The sequence below is a fragment of the Malaclemys terrapin genome, chromosome 1 (assembly GCF_027887155.1).
Source record: "Malaclemys terrapin pileata isolate rMalTer1 chromosome 1, rMalTer1.hap1, whole genome shotgun sequence".
In the NCBI taxonomy this organism is placed as follows: domain Eukaryota; kingdom Metazoa; phylum Chordata; order Testudines; family Emydidae; genus Malaclemys; species Malaclemys terrapin.
In genome coordinates this window covers 145,091,163-145,114,044 of record NC_071505.1, presented here as the reverse complement: position 1 = coordinate 145,114,044, position 22,882 = coordinate 145,091,163, and the positions used below count along the sequence as shown (strand labels likewise).

Genomic DNA, 22,882 nt, shown 5'->3' with positions numbered 1-22,882 from the left:
GTAATCTTTTTCCCTTTTTGGGGATACAGGCCTCTGACAGCTCTTGCATCTTTAACTTAAAGTAATCCCAGGCTTCTTCTGCCTTTAGGTCCCTTAATACGTTTGCCCAATCCACTTCCCTTACCAGTCCCCTTAATTTGTTAAAATTGGCCTTTTTAAAATTATAAACCCTAGTCTTTGACTTAATTCTGGTACTCTTTCCATTTAGTTTAAAGCGAATTAGCTCATGATCACAGGAGCCCAAGTTGTCCCCCACTACCACTTCCTCAACAAGGTCCTCACTACTTACCAGAATCAAATCTAAAATGGCCTCCCCCCTCGTCGGCTCAGCTACCACTTGATAAAGGAATTGATCTGCAAGCACATCTAGGAACATCTGAGCCCTATTATTGCTACTAGCGTTTGTTCCCCAATCTATATCCGGGAAGTTAAAGTCCCCCATAATTACACAGTTTCTATTAGTATTTACCTCCCTTAATACATTAAACAATTCCTTATCCATATCCTGGGTCGATCCCGGCGGTCTATAGCACACCCCAAGCACTATCCCCGGAGAGGCTCTAGTAGTACTTTTACCCAGCTTGAGTATCGCCCAGACGGACTCCGTGTTATCTATTCCATCCACTATTATTTCTTTACAGCTTATTTCACTATTGACATACAATGCCACCCCCCCACCTTTACCTTTATCCCGGTCTTTCCTAAACAGCGCATACCCCTCCATACCTGCGTTCCAGTCGTGACCGCCATTCCACCACGTTTCAGTTATTCCTACGATATCCGGTTTCAATTCTCGGACCAAGAGCTCCAATTCCTCCATTTTATTACCTAGGCTTCTCGCATTGGTGTACAAACAGCCTAATGTATGTCGTTTAGCCTGTCTCCCATTACTAGCACTGTATGTTGCGGGCCTCTTTGTGTTCGTCCCCCCTGTCCCTCCTATGTCCAATCTCATCTCCCCGGCTATGTCTCCTCTTATTACACTCAGCTTTTCAATACCGGAAACTGGCGTGGAGATTAACTGTGCATCTCCCAACCATCTCCCCAAACTTCCTAGTTTAAAGCTCTTTTGATAAGATGAGCCAGCCTCCCTCCCAGAAGTCTATTTCCTTCCCTACTCAGGTGAAGCCCATCCCGCGAGAACAGGTGTCTGTCCCCGAAAGCCTCCCAGTGGCCATACATCCCAAAGCCCTCCTTATAGCACCACTCCCTTAGCCAACTATTTATCCTCACAATCCTATCAGCCCTTTGCTGCCCTTCCCTCGGAACAGGCAGAATCCCACTAAAGATAACCTGAGCCTCTATCTCCTTGAGAGTCTTCCCCAGCCTGGCATAATCTCCCTTGATTCTCTCTAACGATAACCTAGCCGTGTCATTCGTTCCTACATGAAGGATTATCAAGGGGTTCTTACCTGCTCCTTTTAGGATCCTTTTCAACCGCAGGTCCACATCGCGTATCTTTGCACCCGGTAGACAGCACACCCTTCTGTTCTCCGGGTCCGCCCTGGTCACAGGCCTGTCCAATCTCCTCAGTAAAGAGTCTCCAATTACATACACCTGCCGTCGCCTGGCAACAGTGCGATCTAGTAATCTAGTCTCTGATCCCTCTAGTCCTGACCTGTGTCTGCTCCTATCTTCCCTTATGCTCCCCCTTATGCCTTCCTGTATCCTCTGGTGGCCCATAATTGGTGCTGTCTCCATCAACTCCTCTATGTCTATGTTTCTCTATGTCTGGAGCACAGGTTGTCATCATTTGGCCGCCTTTCCAACCTGGTAGCTCACATTGTGGCTATCTGAAGTGCTGGTCCCAATAAGGGTTGCAACTCCTAATTAATTAATATAGGAGGATAGCAGAGAGGGCTGGAGCACTCTCCTGGGTATTTTCAGAAAAAAAATAAATTGTAAACAGCACATTTATTCCTAGTCTGAAGCCCCTCCGTTTTCATTTGCACTGTAAAAGGTCTATTTTAACTAGGCCTGCAAAACTATTAGTAACAAATAGTTTATTAAACAAATTTTGCTTCTTTTTCTGTTTTGTGAATTATGAGGAAACACCTCACACTCATTTCATATTTTGTCATTATTTTCCAAATCATTTCTGTGAATAATTCTTGGTCTGTAGTTTATTCACAATAGTTCATAGATTAATATAGTGCAAGGTCAGAAGGGACCACTGTGATTATCTAGTCTGATCTTCTGTATAACACAGGCCATAGAACTTCCCCAAAATAATTGCTAGAACAGTATTTTTAGACAAACATCCAATCTTGATGTAAAAATTGCTATTGTTGGAGAATCTACCATGACCCTTGATAAATTGCTCCACTAGTAAAATTTACACCTTATTTTCTGTCTGAATTTGCTAGCTTCAACTTCCAGCCACTGGATTGCGTTATATCTTTCTCTGTTAGGCTGAAGAGCTAATTATCAAATATTTGTTCCCCATGTAGGTACTTACATCTTCAAACTTTAGCAGTCATTATTTTTTGTTTTCTTCCAGGAAAAATATGAAATAGCATAGCAAGAATATAGCATAGCATAGCAAACAGAATAGCAAGAACTGATCCCTGTGGGACCCTACTAGAAACACACCCACTCAGTGATGATTACCTGTTTACAGTTACATTTTGAGACTTATCCGTTAGCCAGTTTTTAATTCATTTAATATGTGCTAGATTAGTTTTAAATCATACAAGTTTTAATCAAAATGTCATGCAATACCAAGTCAACACCTTACTGAAATCTATTACATCAACCCTATTATCTTTATCAATCAAACTTATATAATCTTATCAAAAATAGAGATATCAAGTTAGTTTCAAAGGATCTGTTTTCCATATAAACCCATTTTGACTGGCAAGTATTTGATATTCAACATTCCTGCTGCTTTGACTGCACACATATGTCATGCAGTGTTATTTCTGTTCTCTGACTAGATGAAGTAATACTAACAATCATATTTCCAGTGTGAACAGTTACAAGTACAATTTCAAAATTTTCTTTGTGCCAATATTCTCCTATAGTTGCTCCAAATGTTATACATTTGCCTTCGCACATACTCATTTGCTACAATATTCACAGAAAGCAAACATCAAAGGGACATGAATTCATTACAAAAGTCAACTGAATATTCCTGGAAAATATTTGGCAGTTTTCACCAAGCACTAATTCTAACTATGAAGCGGAACATAGTTTTGCACTGCATTTATTCTGGAATGGGTTTAGATGCAGGTTTCTGTATTTACTCTTTTCAGAATTTTCTAGACCAAATTCAAAAATGTTCTAAGTGAGGATTGCATATTGGTGAATGTGTGTAGGGCTGGTATCATTTATAGAAGGGTGGAGAGGAACACAGGAAAATGAACCAGCAGGAGGATGTAAAGGCTGCTTTAATTTGCACCTTCTTACAGGCTTTTGTTGGGTGCTTTTCCTACTACAGCCTTACTCTTCCACCTCTAATGTATGTTCACTTACACCACCTACTGGTAGCAACATGTAACACAACCATCCATTGATGTTGCCGGCAAGTTAAAGAAGTATGGGTTGGATGAACGGACTATAAGGTGGATAGAAAGCTGGCTAGATCGTCAGGCTCCACAGGTAGTGATCAATGGCTCCATGTCTAGTTGGCAGCCGGTATCAAGTGGAGCGCCCCAAGGGTCGGTCTTGGGGCCGGTTTTGTTCAATATCTTCATTAATGATCTGGAGGATGGCGTGGACTGCACCCTGAGCAAGTTTGCAGATGACACTAAACTGGGAGGAGTGATAGATATGCTGGAGGGTAGCGATAGGATATAGAGGGACCTAGACAAATTAGAGGATTGGGCCAAAAGAAATCTGATGAGGTTCAACAAGGACAAGTGCAGAGTCTGGCATTTTGGGCTGTATAAGTAGGGGCATTGCCAGCAGATCGAGGGACGTAATCATTCCCCTCTATTCAACATTGGTGAGGCGTCATCTGGAGTACCATGTCCAGTTTTGGCCCCCACACTACAAGAAGGATGTGGAAAAATTGGAAAGAGTCCAACGGAGGGCAACAAAAATGATTAGGGGGCTGGAGCACATGACTTATGAGGAGAGGTTGAGGGAACTGGTATTGTTTAGTCTGCAGAAGATAAGAATAAGGGGGGATTTGATAGCCGATTTCAACTACCTGAAAAGGGGTTCCAAAGAGAATGGATCTAGACTGTTCTCAGTGGTAGCAGATGACAGAACAAGGAGTAATGGTCTCAAGTTGCAGTGGGGGAGGTTTAGGTTGGATATTAGGAAAAACTTTTTCACTAGGAGGGTGGTAAAGCACTGGAATGCGTTACCTAGTGAGGTGGTGGAGTCTCCTTCCTTGGAGGTTTTTAAGGCCCGGCTTGACAAAGCCCTGGCTGGGATGATTTAGCTGGGAATTGGTCCTGCTTTGAGCAGGGGGTTGGACTAGATGACCTCCTGAGGTCCCTTCCAACCCTGATATTCTATGATTCTATGAAGTTCTCCCTGAACTTGGCCCACACTCTCTGTTATTGATTGTTTTTTCTGACAGCTGAACCTTGGAGAAGACAGCATGGAGACAGAGACTGAGACAGAGAGATCATAAAATATAAGCTTCATTCTGCTTTCTGGCCATATCAGTAATGCTTTTTTGTAACATTAGGGCAGAAGATAATTTGCAGGGTTTGCTTGAGGCCAAGTTAAGTAATCATTAACCTGGATAATCACAACCTGGTAAAGCAGTAGCTAAGGTTAGACTAGGTTCTGGTTTTAGCTATCTAAAAAAGATCAAGGGGCAAATTCTGCCCACATTTGTGATTCTTTCATTCCTAAGTGGCATCCATGGGGTTGTACAGGTACAAAGAAGACAGAATTAGGCCCAGTGCACTTAACACTGTGGCCGACATCAAAGAAAGTGATTTGAGTTGCTTGTGAAGTATTTCCCCTTATAGACATATGATTACATTAAAAAAAACCCTATGTTAAAAGAACATTAAGGTTGCAAAGTCAAGCACTCAAAAGTTAGGAAATGCCAGAATTAAGGTGGCCTATGCCATCTTAATTCAGCCCCCTGTGTGTATGCATTATGATACAGTCTTTAATTATATGATCACATGCTATTTTTTCCACTGCCTCATTGAGTGAACACATTGGACAGTGCTCACTTAATGAGCAGCTATTCATTAAATTAATATTATCTTCATGATTGAATGTGTGGGCATATGCATTATTTAGTGAACACCAGTCATACATTGCTCTCAATACAGAATTATTATTTCCTCAGGGACTTTTCCATGGTGCTCATCACTATAATATCAGTGCTTCACAAACATTAACAAATTTATCTTCAGAACACCTCTAATATTGTTATTCCCATTTTACAGATGGGGAACTGAGGCACAGAGATATTATTGTCAAAAGTATCCACTTACTTGGGGCGCCAATTTGAGATGCTTATGGCCTGATTTTCTCTAGAACTTACCATTTTATGGCACTGTTCAGACTATAGCTCTCATTGATTTCAGTTGCAGCTCTGAGTGCTCAGCACTTCTGCAAATCAGACCCCTTCTGTTTCAATGTAAGCATCCAGAAAATGAAGAACACTCAATTAGTGGCCAACTGTAAAATTTTTGCTTTCGTTGGATCCCACAGGAACTCTGTGGCACAGGCAGGGATAGAATCTAATTCTCCAGAGCGGCATTCAATTGCCTTATCCATAAGACTGTCCTTTCTCTTTCTGCAATCCCCTGCTTCATTCACTCACACCTTCCAGATTCTGCAATAATGAGGGAGGGGTTTTACAGGCAACAGCGTTCTTCTTTACACAGCCCTGATTCATTCCCTGAGCATGGGCCATCCTGTACACTAAATGAGTCAGAAATTCTATGGGGAAAAAACTAGTATTTGATCATATAATTAAAGAGTGTATCATAATGCATACACACAAAGGAGCCAAATTATGGTGGCATCGGCAACTTTAACTGTGGCATTTCCTAACTTTTGAGTGATTCACTTTGCAACCTTAAAGGGATTTAAATGTATTTTTTGTAAGTAATTTCCTAGGTTTTTTAAAAAAGCAAACTGAAACCCCCCCCACCCCCCAAAATTCCATCATGTTGAACCATATTGATTCTCACATGGGTCATCTTCAGGTTTCAAAATTTTAAATCCACAGCACAGCCCTCTACCACTTGAACTAAAAGAGTAACTGGTAGCAGTAGTAGGTTGGCATTCTCTGTGTGGGCCAGCTACTAGGGGGAGGGGGATGAGGCATACATTTTGGGTTACACAGATATTTGCTGACAGCAAAGGAATGATGGGGCCCAGGAATCCTGGGTTCCATTCCAGGGTCTGAGGGGAGTGTTCTCTAGTGGTTAGAGACTTCTGTCCCTGTTCCCTGAAAACTAGGCCCCTTCTGCCCACCAATGCCTCCAGTCTGTCCTAGGACCAGCCCCAGTTATCCATCCCCCAGGAGCCGGCAAACAGGGCTGCTAACAGGGGAGTTTGAGTGGGAGTTCCATTGGAGGAGAAGGTATCTGTATTTGTGTCTGTCTTTGTAGTGCTTGTATGTGTAGAGGCCTGTAGGGGCAGCGTGCTGGGAGGGCAGCTGAGCCCTGATTAGGGGGCGGAGCTTGGCTGAGGAGAGGGCCTATAAAAGCGGCCACCCAGCCAGGCAGTTTGACCGGGGAGTTTGAGTGGGAGTTTACAGGGGGAGGTGGAAGGGGAGGCAGGAGGGCGTGGTGCCCCGTCTGCTGTGTTACCCCAGGTGCGGAGGGCACAGGTGAGCAGGTGGGCACAGACAACAGCAGCCATGAGCCAAGTAGCAGGGGACACAATGCAGATGATTGCATGTGGCAGCTGTGGTATGTACATGGTCCTAACAGGGGAGCCTGAACAGAGTATGCCTGTATGAAGTGCTGCCTAATAGAGCTGCTGGAAGAAAAGATCCGAGGTTTGGAGATGCAGATAGATACCCTGGTAGAGTTTAGAAGGGGGTTCGAGCAGTTGATGGAGCAAAGGCAAGGAGTGGCTGAAGGGGAATGCTCAGGAGTACAGGTGAAAGCAGGGGCAAAGGCCTGTGAGGGGGGAATGCCGGGTTGAGAACAAGGGCAGTGGAAGCATGTGACCATGAGAAGCAGGCCAAGGAAAAGGAGGGCCAGTGAAGGAGAAATAGAGCTCAGGGAACAGGTTTGGGTGTTTGGAAAACGAGGAAGGCATGCAGCAGGTGGTAACTGAAGGTGGGAGGGTGAGGAAGAAGAGAAGAGCAGCTAGTCCCATAGAAAGAGGGGAGGAGTTGATGGAGACAGCACCAAATCTGGGCCCCAGGAGGATACAGGATGGCATAAGGGAGATTATAAGGGAAAATAGGAATGGACAGGGGTTGCAACTAGAGGGAACAGGGCATAGATTAGTAGATCACACTGTCACCAGGCAAAGGCAGGTTTACATGATTGGGGACTCCTTACTGAGGAGGTTAGACAGGCCTATGACCAGGGTGGACCCAGAGAACAGAAGGGTGTGCTGTCTACCGGGCGCTAAGATACGGGATGTGGACCTGCGGTTGAAAAGGATCCTGAAAGGAGCAGGTAAGAACCCCTTGATCATCCTTCACGTAGGAACGACTGACACGGCTAGGTTCTCACTGGAGAGAATCAAGGGAGATTATGCCAGACTGGGGAAGACGCTTAAGGAAATCGAGGCTCAGATCATCTTCAGTGGGATTCTGCCTGTTCCTAGAGAAGGGCAGCAAAGGGGTGACAGGATTGTGATGATAAATAGTTGGCTAAGGGAGTGGTGCTATAAAGAGGGCTTTGGGATGTATGGTCACTGGGAGGCTTTCGGAGACAGAAAACTGTTCTCACGGGACAGACTTCACCTAAGTAGGGAAGGAAATAGACTTCTGGGAGGGAGGCTGGCACATCTCATCAAAGGAGCTTTAAACTAGGAATTTGGGGGAGACGGTTGGGAGATGTACAGTTAATCTCCACACCAGATTATAACATTGAGAGGGAGGACAATGAGATAAGAATGGATATAGCCGGAGGGAAGAGATTGGACATAAGGAGGAGGGGGAGGATGGATACTAGACTAATAGGTCATACTGGTGGTACGGTGTCTGTACCAAATTGGACAACGAATGTGAGAGAGGCCAAACAGCATAAATTAAGATGTTTATACACCAATGCGAGAAGCCTAGGTAACAAAATGGAGGAATTGGAGCTCCTGGTCCGAGAAATGAAATCGGATATCATAGGAATAACCGAAACGTGGTGGAACGGTAGTCATGACTGGAGTACAGGTATGGAAGGTATGTGTTGTTTAGGAAGGACCGGAACAAAGGCAAAGGTGGGGGAGTAGCATTGTATGTCAATAATGAGGTAAACTGTAAAGAAATAATAAGTGATGGAATGGATAAGACGGTCTGTCTGGGCAATACTCACACTGGGTAAAAGAACTACTAGAGCCTCCCCTGGGATAGTGCTTGGGGTGTGCTATAGACCGTCGGGATCTAGCCTGGATATGGACAGAGAACTCTTTAATGTTTTTAGGGAAGTAAATACTAATAGGAACTGTGTAATCATGGGAGACTTTAACTTCCCGGATATAGATTGGGGAACAAATGCTAGTAACAATAATAGGGCTCAGATTTTCCTAGACGTGATAGCTGATGAATTCCTTCATCAAGTAGTTGCTGAACCGACGAGGGGGGATGCCATTTTAGATTTGGTTTTGGTGAGTAGTGAGGACCTCGTTGAAGAAATGGTTGTAGGGGACAACCTTGGCTCGAGTGATCATGAGCTAATTCAGTTTAAACTAAACGGAAGGATTAACAGAATTAAATCAGAGACTAAGGTTTACGATTTCAAAAGGGCTAACTTTAATAAATTAAGGCGACTAGTTAGGGAAGTGGATTGGACTAACATATTTATGGATCTAAAGGTGGACGGCGCCTGGGATTATTTCAAGTTGAAGTTGCAGGAGCTGTCGGAGGCCTGTATCCCGAGAAAGGGAAAACGGTTCGTGGGCAGGAGATTTAGACCGAGCTGGATGAGCGAGCATCTCAGAGGGGTGATTAAGAAAAAACAGAAAACGTACAAGAAGTGGAAGATGGGAGAGATCAGCAAAGAAACCTACCTTATTGAGGTCAGAGCATGTAGAGATAGAGTGAGAAAGGCCAAAAGCCGTGTAGAGTTGGACCTTGCGAGGGGAATTAAAACCAATAGTAAGAGGTTTTATAGCCATAAATAGGAAGAAAATAAAGAAAGAAGAAGTGGGACCACTTAAGACTGTAGATGGAGTGGAGATTAAGGATAATCTAGGCATAACAGAATGTCTAAACGAATATTTTGCATCAGTCTTTAATGAGGCTAATGAAAGGCTTAGGAATAGTGGCAGCGTGATGGATGGGAATAAAGGGGGGGGGGTTGACATTACAGTATCCGAGGTAGAAGCCAAACTCGAACAGCTTAATGGGACTAAATCGGGTGGACCGGATGATCTTCATCCGAGAATATTAAAGGAACTGGCGCGAGAAATTGCAAGCCCGTTAGCGATAATTTTTAATGAATCAGTAGACTCGGGGGTGGTACTCTTTGACTGGAGAATAGCTAATGTGGTTCCTATTTTCAAGAAGGGGAACAAACTGACCCGGGTAACTACAGGCCTGTTAGTTTAACATCTGTAATATGCAAGGTCTTGGAAAAAATTTTGAAGGAGAGAGTAGTTAAGGACCTTGAGGTCAATGGCAATTGGGACAAATTACAACATGGTTTTACGAAAGGTAGATTGGGCCAAACCAACCTGATCTCCTTCTTTGAGAAAGTAACAGATTTTTTAGATAAAGGAAATGCGATGGATCTAATATACCTCGATTTCAGAAAAGCGTTTGATATGGTACCGCATGAGGAATTATTGGTTAAATTGGAAAAGATGGGGATCGATATGAAAATCCAGAGGTGGATAAAGAACTGGTTAAAGGGGAGACTGCAGCAGGTCGTACTGAAAGGTGAACTGTCAGGTTGGAGGGAGGTTACCAGTGGAGTTCCTCAAGGTTCGGTTTTGGGTCCGATTTTATTTAATCTATTTATTACTGACCTCGGAACCAAATGTAGGAGTGTGCTGATAAAGTTTGCAGATGACACAAAGTTGGGAGGTATTGCCAATTTGGAGAAGGATCGGGATATCCTGCAGGGAGATTTGGATGACCTTGTAAACTGGAGTAATAGTAATAGGATGAAATTTAATAGTGAGAAGTGTAAGGTTATGCATTTAGGGATGACTAACAAGAATTTTAGTTATAAGCTGGGGACGCATTGGTTGGAAGTAACGGAAGAGGAGAAGGACCTCAGAGTCCTGGTTGATCGCAGGATGACTATGAGTTGGCAATGTGACGTGGCCGTGAAAAAAGCTAATGCGGTCTTGGGATGTATTAGGCGAGGTATTTCTAGTAGGGATAGGGAGGTGCTGGTTCCGTTATACGAGGCACTGGTGAGACCTCATTTGGAGTACTGTGTGCAGTTCTGGTCTCCCATGTTTAAAAAGGATGAATTCAAACTGGAACAGGTACAGAGAAGGGCCACTAGGATGATCCGAGGAATGGAAAACCTGTCGTATGAAAGGAGACTCGAGGAGCTTTGTTTTGTTTACCTTAACAAAAAGAAGACTGAGGGGGGATATGATTGCTCTCTTTAAATATATCAGAGGGATAAATACCAGAGAGGGAGAGGAATTATTTCAGCTCAGTAATAATGTGGACATGAGAACAAATGGATATAAACTGGCTGTCGGGAAGTTTAGGCTTGAAATTAGACGAAGGTTTCTAACCATCAAAGGGGTGAAGTTCTGGAACAGCCTTCCGAGGGAAACAGTGGGGGTGAAAGACCTCTCTGGCTTTAAAATTAAGCTTGGTAAGTTTATGGAGGGGATGGTTTGATGGGATAATGTGATTTTAGTCAATAGGTCAATAATGTGCCATCACTGGTAATTAGTAACAATGGTCAATGATGGGATATTAAAAGTTACTACAGAGAACTCTTTCCGGAGGGTCTGGCTGGAGAATCTTGCCCACAAGCTGATCGCCATATTTGGGGTTGGGAAGGAATTTTCCTCCAGGGTAGATTGGCAGAGGCCCTGTAGGTTTTTCACCTTCCTCCGCAGCATGGGGCAGGGGTCGCTTGCTGGAGGATTCTCTGCGACTTGAAGTCTTTAAATCATGATTTGGGGACTTCAACAGCTGAGTCAAGGGAGAGAATTATTCCAGGAGTGGGTGGGTCAGCTTTTGTGGCCTGCATCATGCGGGAGGTCAGACTAGATGATCATAATGGTCCCTTCTGACCTTAAAGTCTATGAGTCCTCATCCCAGTCCATAGCCCTGCCCCCACCCATCGGTCCTCTGGGTCTTCATCCCAGTCTCCCCTTCATCATCACCCCAGCCCCTCACTTCTCTGCATTACAGCTAGCAAGTGCCTCCTCTTCCCTGCTGAGGAGCCAGTGGTGGATCAGTCTCCCAGCTCTCAGTTCCTGTGTCTGCTGTCTCAGCTGCCTCTGGTGGCAAGGAGACACAATTGCAGGGAAAGTCCTTCAGGTCTGGGTTGGAGAATGCTCAGTGAAAACAAAATCCTCAGAAAATTTAGCTGCCAAACTCTGTCTCTACTGAGATGTGCAAACTGAAATTTTCAGTCTCACAACTTGGCCAAATTTAGGTGGATATTCACAGCGAAGAAAAAGGACGTGTACCTTACACCAAAGCAAATTCCAAGTCCCTGGACCAAAGGACAGAGGTACTAGAACTTCTCAACGAAACAGTTACTCATGAGCAAAACAATGTATTTTCCCTAAGCTTGTTCTCAGAAATGACTGAACCGCTTTTGTTGAAATTTAAAACAACAAAAAACAAACAAAAACTCAGCCGAAGACAGACACCCAGTATGGAAATTTCAATCCAAATGATTAAAGTCTGACAAAGTTAAAAGCAACTGAAAACAGAGTCTTATGAAGGAAGCGTCAGGCAACCTTAACTATTGGCAGCACTACATGCACCTCTTATAATGATGCCTCTGGGAGAAAATAGATGTGTAGCCAACAGCTAGACCTGCAGATGTGCGCTATACAGCAATGCCCAATGACAAGTGCCCAGTAAAAATAATACGACAGGCGTAGCATACACAGTATCAGCAAGTGGGCTGTGGTACACAATATATAACACATAGTACATATCACAGGCCAAATTCAGCCAGTAGTTATACCCTACAACCTCACAGACTTCAATGGCATTTCATAGAATAGAAAATTTTTCTCTTTATGCTTCAATTTCTGAAAGGATGAACATTCCACCTTATGCAGTGGTCTTGTCAGTACTTTGGTTGGAGACCACCAAAAAAAAAAAAAAATCCCTAGCCTGCTGCAGGAAGCAGTGTGGGTGACTGAAATTTGTTTGGCAAATGGCCTATACAAAATGATATAGTTGCATCTGAGACCATTTCAGATCTTGAAAGCCACCCTCATCGTTATACTTTAAGGCATTCTCAATAGATAGATTAGGGATAAACGCCCTTCTCATTCCTGGAGGTCGCTCCACCATGGCAGAGATGAGGCACACTGGTTGGTCACTGTGGAGAAGCTGGAGCTGTAATTCTTCTGCAGACAGAGGACTGTAGAGCTGTCAATCCAAGACCAGCACTAAATTAAATTGAAATGGATAAAAGCGAAAATGCTGACAAAGGGAATGCTCAGGGACCTCATAGCTACTCTATGCTTCACATGTTATTCCTCTCTTCTCAGGTTCCTATAACCTTTTTCTGAAATGCCCATGATATGTTTGTCAGACTTTGAAGCTTATGCTAAGAAGCATCTGTCCAAGACCACTTGGGACTTCTTTGCAGCTGGAGCTGATGAGTGTTGCACCCGAGATGAGAACCTCCTGGCATATAAAAGGTACAGAGAGCTCTTATTTTGTGGGCCAAAATCTTTTAGGCTATGTTGGGATGCAAGTTCTTGATGTTCTCAAGTGTCTAATACTCTCAACACCTATCCCCTATATATATGCTATATATATATATTTCCCAAACTTGAGACACCGCTTGTTCAGGAAAAGCCCCTGGTGGGCCGGGCCGGTTTGTTTACTTGCCGCGTCCGCACATCCGGCCAATTGCGGCTCCCACTGGCCACGGTTCGCTGCTCCAGGCCAATGGGGGCTGCTGGAAGCGGCAGCCAGTACATCCCTATCATTCCAGTATAGGTGCTGGAATTGCGGAGAGGGATCGCTCAGTGGTTTGAGCAGTGGCCTGCTAAACCCAGGGTTGTGAGTTCAATCCTTAAGGGGACCACTTAGGGATCTGGGGCAAAATCAGTACTTGGTCCTGCTAATGAAGGCAGGGGGCTGGACTCAATGACCTTTCAGGGTTGGTGATAGGATAGCTCCAATTATTATTTACTAAGGGTTCGGGGGATACAGCAGCACCCCCTGGCCTGAAGTGTTTCCATTATATATAGGGTTTACAGTTTGGTTCAATGGCTCACTATAAAAATTGTTCCAGGACCCCTGCCTTCCAGCAAGATGGCCGACCACCTCCTTTGGTCAGAATCTCCCCAAAAGTTTGAAGTGCTCCTTTGTCGTCTTAGGTGAAAGATTACCTGGGGTTCTTTGCCGCACTTTTTATATCTTTTTTACCTTTGAAAGGGATTCAGCTGAAGGTTACCTCTCAAAATAAAGTTCATTAAAGCTGTGAGGAAGGAGCCAGGGAATCTGGTGATAAAGGAAGTTCAATGATGGGGTCTTCCCCTACTAGTGTTCGCTATAATGCGAATTGATCTGTTCCTGCCCCCTCCAATGCAAATGAATGGCCACTAGTCATGTGATAGCCAATTGATTCTGACAACACCTCACTGGAGGGCTTGGCTTGTCCTTTGTCTGGGAGAAACCTGTTTACTCACTCCACAGATTTGTCTGGTAAACACATTTCAGTCTCACATTTCCTCCACATTTGTATGGTCCCTTGGGCTGTTTATTGTACATACACCTCACAAGAATATTAATGATCAGTGTGTTGTTATGAGTTTTCTACTGATATCTTATATGACACATATCAGCTATAGTTTATGACCTTAATGAATTGGTGCACCGAACTGGTGACACCAGCTGAAACTGTCTACTAGATATCAGGGTGCCTCTTGCCCTCTGGCATTGGGATGCTCTTAGATTACAGTGGTACAGAGAGTGATGGCGGATGGTTCAAGAGCAGATGGTATGGGGTTTACAGGTAGGCGGCAATGGCTGTAAAGAGAGTCATATTGGGGAGTGAAATCAACGATGGGGTGGAGTTCTCAACAGGCCATGGCCCCTGGCTTTTCCTGGTTGGGTCAGACTACTGTGTGATAACATGTATCAGGGAAGATTGCAAGCATTAAAACCACGGAACTGTTACCTTATTGACTGGCATTTCATCTTTGTCTTCTTGCAGAATCCGCTTCCGGCCACGCATATTGCGAGATATGTCTGTGATGGACACTAGGACTACGCTTCTAGGTACTGAAATCAGCTTCCCTGTAGGGATTGCCCCCACCGGGTTCCACCGGCTGGCTTGGCCTGATGGAGAGAAGAGCACAGCAAGAGGTACCCTGTTATTTCATTCCTGTAAAACAAAAGAGGACACATTAAAAACCTGTTGGAAACCTTGAGCAACTCTGATGGCATTTTAAAGTGTGGCTGACCCCCTGAAAAACCAATCCATAAACATGGCACTTCAGTATCATTCTTTACAGCCAGATTCTTTTCCTGACCTCCTACTGACCACCACCCTTGTGATGTTCTGGAGGCACAAAGCAGCTGGAAAATCACATATGGTCACAGTACTGCAGCACTGTAGTTATCCCTAGCTAGCAGAACAGCCTCTTGGGGGCTGCTGTAACTTAGAGAAGACCTGAAGCTATTCTTCCTTGTGCCCAGGACCAAACTGGCCCCCTATTGGCCTCAGGATCTGAGGTGGGGTGACAAACAGCATTCAGCCTGTACAGTCCATACACACTTTATAAAATATGGATGAAAGATCTTGTATTGGGGGTTGTTAGCTGGCATTCCCATTGTACCCAGGCAGAATTGGTGAGGAAGCTTCACCTCATACAGAGGCTTTTTAAAATATCTCCTGCAGCTGCTGAAGCCATGAACACCTGTTACATCACCAGCACATTCTCCACCTGCACTGTGGAGGAGATTGCTGCAGTCGCACCCAATGGCTTCCGATGGTTCCAGCTGTACATTCATCGCAACAGGGCACTCTCAGAGGGGCTGATCCGACGTGTAGAGGCTGCGGGTTTTCAAGGCCTGGTGCTCACTGCCGATCTTCCCTACACTGGGAAGAGACGAGACGACATCCGCAACAACTTCCAGCTCCCACCACACATGACAGTGAAGCACTTTGAAGGAGTGTTTGAGGTTTGGGAAATGATTTGTGTGTGTGTGTGAGAAAGAGAGAGAGAGAGGGAGAGAGAGAGAGCAGATGGGAGCCTCTCTGGCCAGAGACAACCTCTGCCTGCCAATAGTGAGGGAGAAGGCACAGTGAGGGCAGCTGGCTTAAGCAGTGTTACTGAGCATGCTCAGTCAGTGTGAGCATGCTCAGTACAAGCCAAGCAGCATATCAGGGTGGGGGAGCACGTGACCACAGTCTCCCTCCCCCCCACAGACACACACATCGCCTCTGCCACTGGACTACAAAAGTAGTTCCTAGTCTTTGTTATCATTTGCCAAACTCAGGCCTGGTCTACACTTAAAAGAGTTACTGTTATAACTACTTCAGTGAGGGGATGTGATGTTATTAGTGTGGATGCAGTTATACCAGCATAACGGTGACTCATACCAGTATAGTTATTTCCCTTTCCATATGGGAATAGCTATATTGGTAGATGCACCTTTATACCAATATAACTGCACCCGTGCTGGTGGCAGTGGTGTGTGTGTGGGGTGGGGGGGGAGGGTGTTATACTGCTTTAACTGTACCAGTATAGTTAAAGTGGTACAATTTTTGTGTATAGACAAGCTCTAAGATCTTAGCTGTACCAGCCAGTGCTCACCACCTTTCATTCATCTGTGCCTGCTCTAAATTCTGATGAAGCTTGGGTTGCTCTAAAGCCTGGCCTCACTCTCAGAGCGCCACTGACAGTTACAGCCGTCATAACTGAATGGGGGGGTGAGCTCTAAATCCGTGTAATGCCCCTGAAGTCACTTTGTTCGACAGCTCAAGTGCCTTTGCAGGAAAGAATTCACAACTGATAGGCATATAGTCCCCTGGTCAGACATTTTCCTTTCAAATGGTTGGATGAAAATCTGTTTTGATTTGACCAAATGTTTAAAATCGTACTCTGTACATGCACAAGAATATTTTAATAGTGCTCCCCCTGTTTTCTATTGGCAGATCTGCATGTGCAGATCTAACAAAATTGTGTGTGTGGAGATTTTACTAAAACATTTTGAAACACCGGGCCAGGTTATCGGCTGCTGTAAATCTGTGCCAGTCCATTTGCTTTAATTGAGCTACATTGATTTACAACAGATGAGAATTGGTCTCGCTTTTCTAATTCAGGGTGCTCGTGTATATTGACTGAGGCATGGCTTCAAAGCATAGACACCAACTTACCAAGTTGCCAGGAGGTGCTCGACTCCTGCTCTGCCACAGGCCCCGCTCCCACTCCATCCCTTTTCTCAGGCTCACACCCCTGCCCCACCTCTTCCCGCCTCTTCTAGCTGATCTGCGGCAGGTGGGAGGCGCTGGGAGGGAGGGGGAGGAGCTGCTCTGCAGGGCCGCTGGCAGGTGGGAGGCGCTGGGAGGGAGGAGGAGGCACTGACCCACGGGGCTATCAGTAGGTGCTGAGCACCCACTATTTTTTTTCATGTGTGCTCCAGTGCTGAAGCACCTTCAGAGTCAGCGCCTATGCTTCTGAGTAACTTGCCTTAATTCCATTCACTTTTTCAGACTCTGCAAGAGCAAGCAGTCATGGGATAAGAGGGAAGGTCCTCTCATGGACTGGTAACTGGTTAAAAGATAGGAAACAAAGGGTAGGAATAAATGGTCAGTTTTCAGAATGGAGAAAAGGAAAATAGTGGCGTCCCCCAGGAGTCTGTACTGGGACCAGTCCTAGTCAACATATTCATAAATGATCTGGAAAAAGGGGTAAACAGTGAGGTGGCAAAATGTGCAGATGATACAAAACTACTCAAGATAGTTAAGTCCCAGGCAAAGAAGTACAAAAGGATCTCTCAAAACTGGTTGATTGGGCAACAAAATGGCAGATGAAATTCAGTGTTGATAAATACAAAGTAATGCACATTGGAAAACATAATCCCAACTATGCGTATAAAATGATGGGGTCTAAATTAGCTGTTACCACTCAAGAAAGAGCTCTTGGAGTCATTGTGGATAGTTCTCTGAAAACATCCACTCAATGTGCAGCTGCAGTCAAAAAAGCAAACAGCATGTTGGGAATCATTAAGAAAGGGAAAGCTAATAAGACAGAAAATATCATATTGCCTCTATATAAATCCATGGTACGCCCACATCTTGAATACTGTGTGCAGATGTGGTTGCCCCATCTCAAAGAAGATATATTGGAACTGGAAAAGGTTCAGAAAAGGGCAACAAAAATGATTAGTGGTATGGAGCATCTGCCATATGAGGAGAGATTAACAAGACTGGGACTTTTCAGCTTGGAAAAAAGATGACTAAGGGGGATATGATAGCGATCTATAAAATCATGACTAGTGTGGAGAAAGTAAATAAGGAAGTGTTATTTACTCCTTCTCATAACACAAGAACTAGGGGTCACCAAATGAAATTAATAGGCAGCAGATTTAAAACAAACAAAAGGATGTATTTTTTCACACAACACACAGTCAACCTGTGGAACTCCTTGCCAGAGGATGTGGGGAAGGCCAAGACTATATCCTGGTTAAAAAAAGAACTAGATAAGTTCATGGAGGATAGGTCCATCAATGGCTATTAACCAGGATGGGCAGGGATGGTGTCCCTAGCCTCTATTTGCAAGAAGCTGGGAATGGGCAACAGGGGATGGATCACTTGATGATTACCTGTTCTGTTCATTCCCTCTGGTGCACCTGGTATAGGCCACTGTCAGAAGACAGGATACTGGGCTAGATGGACCTTTGGTCTGATGCAGTATAGCCGTTCTTATGTTAAGCCAGGGATTCAAAAGAGTGCCTCATTCAAAGCACAATATGAGCACTGAGTGAGGCACGATTCTGCAGGAGTCCTTGCCTCCTTCAGTGTGCATCTTGAATGGACAGAGCAATCTATGGTGGGCTAGCCACATCCAATTTCTTTCTCCTCCCCCCCCCCTACCCCCCCCCCCCCGCATTGTTGCCTTTTAAATAAACTAGTAATTCCATCAAGAAAATGTCACTAAAAGCACTCATAAATCAGGAAATGCCAAAGTGACGGTTGCATATGTAAATGTATTGTGATACCAACTTCATTTACGGGCTACTCTTTCTGTGGGTCTGGGTGGCACACACTGAATGAGACAAGGTACAGAATGAGTGAGAAATGTTCTGTGGATCTGGGCCTGATTTGGGGCCCAATTGTTTCTGCACAGCGTAATTCCTGAGTATGCATTATAGTCCATGCACTTACTCTCTGTCTAAACCAGTGTAACTGAAAGTACCTTTAAGGTTAATGGAAGGATGGATGATATGTAGCAAATAGGCAGGTTGCATAAATCAGAGCTGTATGGCTATAGGTAGCCTTCCCTTCTGTATCTGCTGCTTTCTCATCTTGTTTTGAAATACAGTGAATGGAAAGGAGACCTGCTTTGGCCTCCATCACACCAGACAGTTTATGCTGCTATCTAAAGAAGCCTAATGGGCTTGTTTGCAGAAAAAAAATCATTTTGACAACTGCTGTATCAAGGGCATATCACCTCCCTTTTCTGGTCTGCAATGTCCTCGTTTGCATTCCTGCCCTCCAATACCTTGGCTTTGACATCTCAGCCTACATCCCTCGGAGACTCTTCTTTCCATATCCATTCCCCATAATAATTGTTGTCCTCCAGGGACATGCCCTTTACAAAGCCAATTGATGGAACTGTTATGAAGTCTATTAATGTCTTCTGTGGTAGAGAAAGAGTTTGAGGGATATTATATTATATTATATTATATTATATTATATTATATTATCAACATGTAATGAAATTTCCTTCTACTCCATGGCTGCAGGAAGAGAGTTGTTCTGAGTATGGCCTCCCGCTTAACTCCATAGACCCTTCTATAAACTGGAATGACATCTATTGGCTGCAGAGCCTGACTCGCTTGCCTATCATTCTCAAGGGAATTTTGACTAAGGAAGATGCAGATCTGGCAGTGAGACATGGAGTTCAGGGGATTATTGTATCCAACCATGGTGGAAGGCAGCTGGATGGAGGACCTGCCACTGTAAGTGGAAAGCTGCAATCTGTTGTCATAGGCATGCACATGTCTCCCGACATGAGTAATTGTGTGCCGACATTCATATACATAGCTGTGATATACCTGCACATACATTTGCATGCCTGTGTGTACTGTAGCAAAGATGAAGTGAGCACCTAATTCTGCCGAGACACAAACCCATTGAATTTAGTGGGAACTGCCTGCAAATATTTGCAGCATTAGATCTTAACGGAATGGAAATTTATAGTCCCTTAAGCCCCAGAGTAAAGATAATTTATGTGGCAGAAATCTCCCTGATATCCATCTCTACAAATTAATCACTGGGTGTTTGAATGTTTGCCTGCACCCATGTTTCTTCCCATCTTTTTTCTGTTTCTTTTATCCATGTTATTTTTGCATATTGTCACGTCTGTTTTATTGTGACCTATTCACTTTATTATTTTTACTGACTTTTCTCTCATTTGCTTTATAAAATACAACACAATAATTCCATGGAAACACTACTTTGATGCAATGACAAGGTAGAAAATTTTATGCATGCAGAAGTAAAAAATATATATTTTATTATATATATATATATATATATATTACTTCTGCATGCATAAAATTTTCTACCTTGTCATTGCATATATATATGAGTGATAAGGTTTTCACTACCACCTTAAATCTTCCTCCTCATGCCTGTACCTTCATGATTTTCAAAGTGTGGGGCACACCACCCTGGAGAGACACAACAAGGTTTTCAGGGGGCTGAACATGCTCCAGGGTGGGGTGGGTGGGATGAGGCTGGCCAAAAAAGAGCACTTTGCAAAACACACAAAAACTAACAGCAACAACATTTTAAGTACACCAGAAGCAGGAAGCCTGTCAAACAATCAGTGGAGCCACTGGACAATGGAGGTGCTAAAGGAGCACTCAAGATAGACAAGGCTGTTGCAGAGAAGCTAATCGAATTCTTTGCATCAAACTTCACTGCAGAGCAGAGGATACGGGGAAGATTCTCATATCCAAACCATTATTTTTCGGTAACAAATCTGAGGAACTCTCCCTGACTGAGATGTTAATAGAAGAGATTTTGGAGCAATATTGATAAATTAAAAAGTAATAAGTCATCAGCACCAGATGGTATTCACCCAAGAGTTCTGAAGGAACTGAAATAAGAAATTGCAGAACTATTAACTCTGGTATGCAACCTAGCACTTAAATCAGCTTCTGTACCAGATGACTGGAGGATATCTAATGTAATGCTGATCTTTTAAAAAATCTCCAGAGGTGATTCTGGCAATTACAGGCCGGTAAGCTTAACTTCGGCACAGGCAGAGTAGTTGAAACTATAGCGAATAACAGAATTATCAGACAGATAGATAAGCACGATATGTTGGGGAAGAGTCAACACGGCTTTTGTAAAGGGAAATCATGCCTCCTCAATCTATTAGAATTCTTTGAAGGGGTCAACAAGCATGTGGACAAGGCTGATCCGGTAGATATAGAGTAGTTATGCTTTCAGAAAGCCTTTGACATGCTCCCTCACCAAAGACTCCTAAGCAAAGTAAGCAGTCATGGGTCCTCTCATGGATCAGTAACTGGTTAAAAGATAGAAACAATAGGTGGTCAGATTTCACAGTGGAGAGAGGTAAATAAAACCCTAACCTTTTTTTGCTGAAAATTTCCCTTTTTTCTCCCTTAACTTTTTTTTTTACAAATATTTTTATCTTTTATCATTTATTTTCTATTTTCAAAATAAGAAATTTTCAAAAATGGTTTCTTTTTACATTTTGAATTTTTTGGGGAAGAACCTTCATGCCATGTGACCAAAAATGCAATTTAAAAGTATTTCAGAAATGGAAAACAATTAACAAAAATGTCCCACTATTCACTTTTATTTTTTGTGTGTTTGTTTTGTTTTTTAATCAGCACTAACAAATAAATCAAGTAATCACAACATGTTCATGACACTAGAAAATGGGATAAAGTATTTGGCAAGTAGACTGGAGGACTGCTTTTTTTTCCCTACAATTTAGAAACACATATTTGGCATTTTGTATGATGAGGTGCATTGTTAAATTTCAGTTTAAAAGAGCATAAGCAGTTACAGAAGGTCTTACATAATTGTACCCCCTCCCTTCTCTTCTTACATCTTTCTCTAAGAATCAAAGGCTGAGTTCTATGTGGACGTATCTGTTTCTTTTCAGATTGATGCTCTGATTGAAATTGTAGACACAGTGCAAGATAGAGTTGAAGTTTATCTAGACGGTGGAATACGAACAGGAAGTGATGTATTAAAGGCACTGGCACTCGGAGCAAAATGTGTCTTCCTCGGAAGGCCAGCTTTATGGGGTCTGACCTACAAGGTGAATGAGGAAACGTGGGGTTTGTACGTGCACTCATTCTCATGTTCACAAACATTGGGTTACTTACAGAGCTGGTAGGGATATTTTTTCCAGTGAAAAAATTAAACAAAAATGAAATATTTTTAATTTTCATTGTAAAGTTTCTCTGAAAATATTCAGGCTTTTGTTTTTTCAATGGAAACCAAAAACATTTACTCAAAACCAAATATTTTGCACAGAAATACCCGCTTTGACAAAAATGCCATTTTGTGTCAATGGACATTTCTCTGGAAAAATTTTCACCAGCTCTAGTTACTGATAAAGGAAGAAGTTGCAGATAAGTAGTGTTCACCCTGAGTAAAAGACTCCAACTCTCCAGATGGTAGGTTACCTTGCTCTGTGACATAACTTTTCCAACTCTTGTGATTTCATGAGGAGTTTTGTGATTATTGAGAATTTCAGGGTTTTGTTTTTTTAAGTATATTTATAGCCCTCATGGCTATGAAGAGGGTATGAAAATGTAAAATCTAAAGACTCAAAAACCAAAAAAGAAAAAAAAAAAAAAAAAAGAACCCAAAATGTATTTATAAAAAAACCCTGACTTTTAAGCCAATCAGATGATTTGGGGGGGCCTTCCTCATGATATATGGATTTTCAGATTTGCCTAAAGGAGATAGGCACCCAACTCCCAATGAAGGGGAATGTGTGTTGGGTGCCTCGCCTCCCTAAAGTGCTTCTGAAGATCTCACTCAATGTAATTTTGCTAGTGTATGAGACAGAAAATGCAAATGACCATCAATGAAAGAGAGACATTGACATCACCAAGTATTGTGAAATGTAAAACTGAAATTAGAGAAAAATAATTTTCTCTAATACCTTTCAGTTACGGTGATATAGAATAGTATAGAAAAAATAGGTGGACAAAATGTTCAAATGGAAATGTGCTTTTCAAGTTGTTGGCACCACTTTTACAGAAGAAAATGTACACTACACTATTTTTAGGATCCATAACTTTTATCTGAAAAACCTATATCTTCCAAAATGTAAAGTGCTCAAGACCTTATTGAGCACTAAGTGCATGCAAAATTTGAAGTTTTGAAACAAAGGCATTAGCAGAAGTTATCTGAAAGCACACTAAAAAAAA

At 43.2% G+C, this 22,882-nt stretch overlaps 1 protein-coding gene across 2 annotated transcripts in view; it reads left to right on the top strand.

Annotated features, from left to right (window-relative positions):
• Positions 1–22,882, top strand: part of HAO2 (hydroxyacid oxidase 2) — a 29,740-nt gene that overhangs the window by 2,782 nt on the left and 4,076 nt on the right. Inside the window, exons 2-7 of one of the 2 annotated variants that reach the window (XM_054016388.1) lie at positions 8,920–9,123; positions 12,760–12,912; positions 14,439–14,590; positions 15,126–15,409; positions 19,199–19,414; positions 21,601–21,759. In XM_054016388.1, the coding sequence (XP_053872363.1) occupies positions 12,782–12,912; positions 14,439–14,590; positions 15,126–15,409; positions 19,199–19,414; positions 21,601–21,759 (942 nt within the window). In that variant the 5' untranslated portion in view covers positions 8,920–9,123; positions 12,760–12,781. The remainder of the gene's footprint in view (positions 1–8,919; positions 9,124–12,759; positions 12,913–14,438; positions 14,591–15,125; positions 15,410–19,198; positions 19,415–21,600; positions 21,760–22,882) is intronic. The other variant, XM_054016387.1, reaches the window with a different exon arrangement.